At 46.5% G+C, this 7326-nt stretch overlaps 1 protein-coding gene across 1 annotated transcript in view; it reads right to left on the bottom strand.

Moving 5' to 3' along the window:
- LOC108797107 (solute carrier family 35 member E2-like) overlaps positions 1-2032 on the bottom strand; it is a 29745-nt gene extending 27713 nt beyond the window's left edge. The window contains exon 1 of the mRNA XM_018568677.1: positions 1650-2032. Within this exon, the coding sequence (XP_018424179.1) occupies positions 1650-1983 (334 nt within the window). The 5' untranslated portion in view covers positions 1984-2032. The remainder of the gene's footprint in view (positions 1-1649) is intronic.
- Positions 2033-7326: the final 5294 nt, after the last annotated feature.

The following is a 7326-nucleotide window of genomic DNA, read 5'->3' as shown; positions in this document are numbered from 1 at the left end:
AGGCCTCGCCCTTTCTCTCTGACCAACAGGTTGATTGATAGCAGAAGGAGCCTATGGCTCCCCTGCCATCAGCATCCTCACCCCTGCAACCAGGAAGTATGGGGAACAGAGAATGACTTCGGGACCGGCGGCGGGGACAAGCGTCGCTGACAGGTAAGAGTGGGGGGGCGAATGCAGAGTATGCATTAAGGTAAAAAACTCTTCTCTATTAGGAGAAGAGCGGCCATACACTCACCCGACCTGCACGTCCGGGCAGGTGTGGGTGTCCCTGCTCGGACGCAGACAGGATCCATCGTGCAATTCGGGTGAGCGTACGGCGGCGTACTCCTATAGAGAAGAACAGGCTGCTGCGTGCAATCACACGCAGCATCTGTCTTTCCCGGGAGCAGCCCAATACGGCCCTGCACCCCGCACGGATCTGTACGGGCCAGCTGTTAGTCGTGTGAATGAGGCCTTAAACTCAGCTGAGTGACCCCCTGCACTGCATACACTGTGACTTTCCTCTTACCTAACATGAACCACAGGGAAGCTTGTTCTGCCATTGCACACAATGCAGTGGGTCATTTGTCTGATGATGAGTAGGTCCAAGTTGGGAAGCCTTAAACTCTATATGACAAAAGACGACAGAAGAACCAGGAACTATGTGGAGGGTGTATAACTTTTTTTAAGGGCTTCACATGTAGTCAGTGCAGTGCAAAACTGTAAAGTTAAAAAGTGAGTCTGTCGTGTGGGAGAAGGGGGGTCTAAACAGACCCTTGATATTTCCCTTTAAAAAAAAAAAAAGAGAGAGAGAGATTGAAGATGGAGTACTCAATTTCTTTTTCTACAGCCCCAGCGCTCAATGAACAGGAAGCACTCAGAACAGAGGCTTCCTGTTCATTCATAAATCAAGGCGATTGTGTTCATAGTAAACAAATACTATCATGAATGAACAGGAAGTGGTGTAGAGCACTTCCTGTTCATTCATAATTGGGGACACAGTATATGAATACTATATCTTCAGTTATTTAGAAACAACCATAGTAATCAGTACTGATCATTTCAATGATTGACTATTACAGGGAACGATCAGCAAATATTTCACATATTTGCTGATCATCCCGCAGCTCTCCTCCTTGCATCTCCCCACTCCTGACTTGACCCTGTCCCTGCTATTTCCTTCCCGCTGGGCGCCAGTAGGTGGATCAGCTCTGTGACTCCTCCAATCTCCGCTGCCTCTGCTGATACAGGTAGGGGGAGAGCAGCAGGGATCAGAGGGGATACAAACCACAGCACTGGGTTCCCAGCAAGGAGGAGAGAGCTGCAGAGCGGCGGGAGCAGTGCCGATGCAGCGGGAGCAGTGCCGATGCAGCGGCGGCGGCAGCAGGGGGGGTTCAGGGGAGCTCTCCTCACCACTGGTGCAGTGGTCTGTGTCCCATTCTGATACTCGCTGGGCACAGCGTGGATGACAACGATTCTCATTATTGATTATTATCGATTAGTTGTTTCAGCCGTACTGCAATGCATTCAATTATTGTTTCTAGGGTGTAGATAAGTTTTAAAACCTACAAGCAACAAGTGGAAAGTACTACATTGATAGCAATGATGCTGTTAAACTGTAAGCACTCTTTGTGTCAAGTGATGTGAATTAGCAATCCACAGAAGCTTACCCAACATGCTCGGCTCCCCCTCCAATAAGGTGAGGATGTATTTATTGAGGAACAGCGTACAAAAGCTGAAGAAAAACCATAATATGAGGTAGGTGAGGGCTCTAGAGTTAAAAATTCCCAGGTCAGACTCAATAATGGTCGTCTCTGTGATGGTGATCTTCAGTACATTCTCATCAGGAACACTGTCACTTCGTGTGATGACAATCTTCTCAGCCCGATGCTGGAAAAGAGGTCCAACATGAAACGGACCTTTACTCTTCGATTTCTCCTGCGACAGGAGAGCTTTAGAGTCCTCCGGGGATTGCGAGGTACCAGACGGCATCTTGACAGTCATATCCTGGAGTAATTTATCATCTGTTCAATACAAGCCATCTGGCATGCAGTGACATAGCTTGACTTAACATAGCCCGAACAGCTTTCCATCTGTTGCTATCCTCTGTACGCCTTACGAGTTACGCTTTGTGCCCTGAAGGAGAAAAGAAAATATTGATGAAGTGATGCAGACCAGAGCTTTACAAGAAATACATGCTTGGGATTTATTAAGACTGAAATAAAAAAATAGGATGAGTCATTGGTTAACCAGCTGAAGCAATGCACTGAGCCCTTCTGCCTCCTGTCACCACTTTGCCACCATGGGTATTATATGCAGGGAGTTTTTATATTCTCGCCATGTATCTGTCTGTTTTTGTCTACAACCCAGACTGATAGCATGTCCATTTTCCTGTTACAGCAGGTATGGAGGGTGCCTAAATATGAATGTGCAAGTCCAACATTCACTAAAGTTAGAATGATTGCACCCTGCAATCAGCTCTGAGAACTAGTCAGACCGTCAGACCTGTGAAAACAGGTCCAGGTGAAGACACTTGTGCTGAGGGGTGTGGCTATTACTCAGCTCTGCAGCGCAGACCACTGCAGTATGAGAGCAGAAACCAGCTTTGCTAATTAGAGAAACTAGCATTATAAGACATTTACAAACATACAAGTCATAACATAAAGGACTATAAAGAAGTGAGACTTTACATTAATTGTGTGTATGACTGTAGTAGGCACGAGACTGAAAGCCACTCAGGGACGGCAGGGACTGATGTTACGTGGTTCTGTACACTCCGTAAGGTGCTGTGGAATACATTAATGCTATATTGACATGTAGGGATTCACTGATATCAGTTTTTCGGTATCAAAATAACGTATACCAAATAACGAATACCGAAAGTCTCGCCACCTGGCTTCCTGATTAGCCGGGAAGCCGGGCGGTGTGTAAAGACTCGCCACGCAGCTTCCCAATTAGCACAGGAGCTGACCCCATGCTCCCTCGTCACCAGGTGATGAGGAAGCATTGAGCCAGCTTTCTGGTCAATTGGGAAGACGGAGGCGGGTAATGACTCGCCGTTCCTGTTTCCTAATTGGCCAGCTTCCCGACCAATCAGGAAGCTAGGCGGCGAGTCATTTCAGGCTGCCCAGCTTCTTGATGGCTGGAAAGCCGGCTCTATGCTCCTTCGTCACCAAGTGACGAGGGTGCATGGAGCCGGCTTCCCGGCCAATCAGGAAGCCAGGCAGCCTGTAATGACTCTCTGCCTGGCTTCCTGATACCGGAAGTTCGAGTATCGAGCTAGGCATCGGAGCATTTGGGCGACTACAAGATACTCGGTATCGGCACTTATACCAATACTAGTATCAGTATCGGTGCATCCCTATTGACATGTATAAACAACAATAAGGCTATTGCTAAAGATGCATCTAGAGATTTCAAGAGAATCTAAACTGTGGAAGTTGTGCCAAAAAAGGAAAGCAAAGGGCAAATGACTGGTCACTAGTATTGCCTGTGGGCTCCCTGAAGCTGATCTTTTCCCCATTAGTGACTTACTATTCCTTGTTCCACACTGTCTCTTTGTAAAATCAGCCATTTTGGTAGAGGCAGGGCTTTGCATAGGTAGCCATCTTAATTGAGGATAAAAACACAAAAAAAGGCGAGCGCACAGCTGGTATGGACTATGACGGGTGGATGGATATATTTAAAACAAAATTTAATGTTAAAACAAGATTAAAATTAAACAACTATAAAACCATTATGGAACAATGGTATGCCAATGCGAGGCTTGAAATATTATAGGGTGAGCAAGCTTCTTATTCAGGGGGAGGAGCCCTGTAGACATGTGAAAGAAAGGTGGAAAGAAGCGCTGCAACCCTGGGATTTGCTGGAACGGTATAGGAAAAATGAAAGCTCACTGTTTTGGAAGAGGGGATGAAATCTTACAGTTGATTAGAACGCTCAGGAGTAAATCTGACCAGTCCTTGTGGGTATAGAGCACGGGTTTCAGACGGACGAGCTGGAGTCTTCACGGTAGAGCTCTGAAAGCAGTGTGTCGGCTTAGAGTGCTGGGCAGCATCTGTGGCTGGTTGGTGTGGGTGTGGAGAACGGACTACATGATTCTGGGTCAATCTATGGTTGTTCGTCTGTGGTTGATGTGGCTGGAGGGTCAGTTAGGCAAGGTGAACTATGACGTTTGCCGTGAGGCTCGCCGTCAGGTGCAATGAGAGCGCAGCTGGCCAGGCTGCCACTCGTCGGCTGAACAGGAGCAGGAGTGCCGCTATGTAGCGGTATCTTTTGAATGAGCGATCGTGCTGCTAGATTGTCTTGGCAGTGGGCTCAATGCTGACGGACACTGCGGTCCGTAGGATGGAGGATTGGCTACGCGTTTCGAGGTACAAGACCTCTTTATCAAGCCCGAAGTGGTTTGCTTAATCTTAATTGAGGCAGCTTTCTCATGTCAGCGCTACCCCCTATGACTGGTGATCTGATGACTGGAGGGGAAATGACCAGGAAGCAGAAGTGGGGGGAAAAATCAATCACAATTTGCACAGGCATCATGAATCAGAAGCAGGGAGATGCATCCAGTGCGGGTCCTCAGGTACAGCGTTTTTTACAGCAAGGAGAACAGTGAGCAGCACATAAGTGACATCACCAAAACTCAAAAGACTGGCAGAGGCAGCATTGCCTTAGATATACAGCTATAAGGCTGCAGGCATACAAGTGCCTAGGCAAACTCACATGCCAGGACGTGCACTGCTATTTTTCAGGATTAATTCAAAAGGCAAAATGAAATTGTTGTCATGGTCCTGCTAAGCCGCAGTTAACATTTCTAGATAATTCATATAACTTATGTCTTCACTTTAGAGTTCAGGTCCATTTTAATAACATTTTACAATTCTATACAGGACAGTACAGAGTAGAAGGTATGGGCACGGCTCCCTTCCCTGGAACAAATATGCAGACTAAGAGTGATGACTTTCCCGTGACTTCACTGGATGCATGCTTGTTGTGAGTCACAGTATTGAGGCCAGAGACAGCCAGGCTTCAGGCATTTTCAGAAGGAGGTCAGCAATGGCAGCCTCCTTAGATCTTTTAGTTCAGGTTCCCTTTACCATTTAGTAATGTATATATTATGCAGCGTAAGGTGTCAGTATATCCACAGCCATGTATTATTGATGGCCTACTTGAGAACCAGACCCAGCATGTCTTATTCATGTACTAATGCCACAAGGGTATAGAGTGAAGCAACCACAAAATTCAGAAGTTATTTTTGCTTACACCCTAGATCAAATCCAACCAATCCTCAGTGATAAGCGAGTAAGGGCCAGTGCACACTACGAGTCCCAAGGTGTGAACCGATCGCGCTGTGGGTGCCATTATTTTCTAATGGCACCCCAGTCGCGCCGGGCGGATTGCGAGTCGTGTATCGCAAAAAAAGGTACATGTACCTTTTTTCTGCGATTGTTGCGCGGATGTCACCATTTCTATGGGGCCGCGCGGCAATCGCTGCCTGCATTGTGCAGGACCGCTCGATCCCAGATCGCGGAGGTCTGCACTAGCCCTAAAGATGATCAGGCAACTGCTTTGGTGGGTCCAGTTTTATTAATATGTATGCTGGGAAGAGAAGTTTAGTGTAAAAGTACAATTGTCCTTTAAGTAGCCAAGGAATGCGAGATATCACAGACAATGACAAAATACTCAAAAATAGTTTGATTGTCCCTCTAATTTTAGGGGGATTAGCTACCTAGTCGTGTCTAGCGTAACATTACAAGTGAAGTGTGTACACTGCCTAGCCCCAAGTTACATATCTTATCTATGTCCTGCCAGCACCACACCAAAAACTGCGCCCAGCACATCAAATCCTGGCCTACAAATCACATTATAATTCTACAAATCACCATGGCGGAGTGTGAAAGTATGCCCGATCGCTTGTCTGTTGTGCCTTCGTGCGTCCCCCCCTCCGCCGCTAGGTGAAGTTCCTCTTTAACACACACTAACACAGGCCAATAATGTGAACAGGCCCTAAAACAAAAAAAGGGTTTTACTCTCATTTACAGTTTACCCCTATATCTGTGCCCCCGTTTTGTAAAGCACTGTGCCAACAGTTGGCGCTATATAAATCTACTATAATATTTTTTTTATTTATTATCTCTTATTTATCTTCTTTCACTTTTTCTTCCTTGGGTGACAATGCTGCCTTACTGTAAATCTATGCAGGTTCAGTGTTGTCACCCTAGGACATGCAATACAGGAGGATGAGCACCCGCACCTTCAGCTTGATTGACATTATCGACAGCCACTCTTCAGTGTGGTCACAGCATCGTGATCACTGCCTGTGTTCTATCAAAGATTGTGAATGGGTTAGAATGTATGCCCGGTCACACATTTTAATGTGATCACGCCCACTTTTTCGGCGGTGGAATATGTGACGGGCGAAAGGTGAATCGTTTTCAGCTGTTCCAGAGCAGATTGGCATCGCAGATGGTATGTGCAGGAAAACCGATCTGCCCTGGAACAGCTGATCGGTTCTGAAATGTCACTTCTATCTGACTTTGTGGAATGTGAGATCGCAGTCACAAAGTCACATTTCAGGACCGATCAACTGTTCCAGGGCAGATTGGTTCTCCTGCACATACCATCTGCAATGCCGATCTGCCCTGGCACAGCTGAAAAAGCGTTGGAACTCTTCACCTTTTGCCGGTCCCACATTCGACTGCCGAAAAACTGGGCAGGATTACGTTAAAATGTGTGACCACGTCACCGGTCACACATTCTAACAGTCACAACTTTTGATAGAACACTTGCTCAACTGACGTGAGCTGGACGGGTCATTGGACAGAGCAATGTGGACAGCGTGATGAACTATAGACACAAAAAGTCAAAAAATAAAAAAATGTATACATATATATTTTACACTGAGTGGCCAGATTATTATGACCACCTGACGTTTGTAGGCAAATTAGCTATAATTTAGTGCTGAAGTTGCTAGAGGGCCAGACCATTATAAATAGGGAAGCAGGTTGTTTACCACGACAGTAGAAGTGATTTTTTTCTGAAGATACGGCTAAACAACGCAATTTAACAGCCTTTAAACGTGGGATGATTGTTGGCGCTCGGAGCCATGGAGCCAGTATCAGCAAAATTTGTTAAATGTTCAAGAGCATCTGTTGTTAAAGTGTTTAAAGACTGGACTGTCAGCCGAAAATCTGGGTCTGAACGTGCGAATAGTGGCCGTCAGCGACTAGTCAATGTTAGGGCAGAACGGAGAGTGGCAAGACTGGTACAAGACAACAGAAGGGCAACAGTGCAGTGTCAGATTCCTCGCATCACCTTTCAACATCTCGTGGAGTCACGAGGCGGCCCAAC

This window comes from Nanorana parkeri, unplaced genomic scaffold (assembly GCF_000935625.1).
Source record: "Nanorana parkeri isolate BGI_ZX_2015 unplaced genomic scaffold, ASM93562v1 scaffold1226, whole genome shotgun sequence".
NCBI lineage: Eukaryota > Metazoa > Chordata > Amphibia > Anura > Dicroglossidae > Nanorana > Nanorana parkeri.
This window is presented reverse-complemented; position numbering and strand designations above follow the sequence as displayed.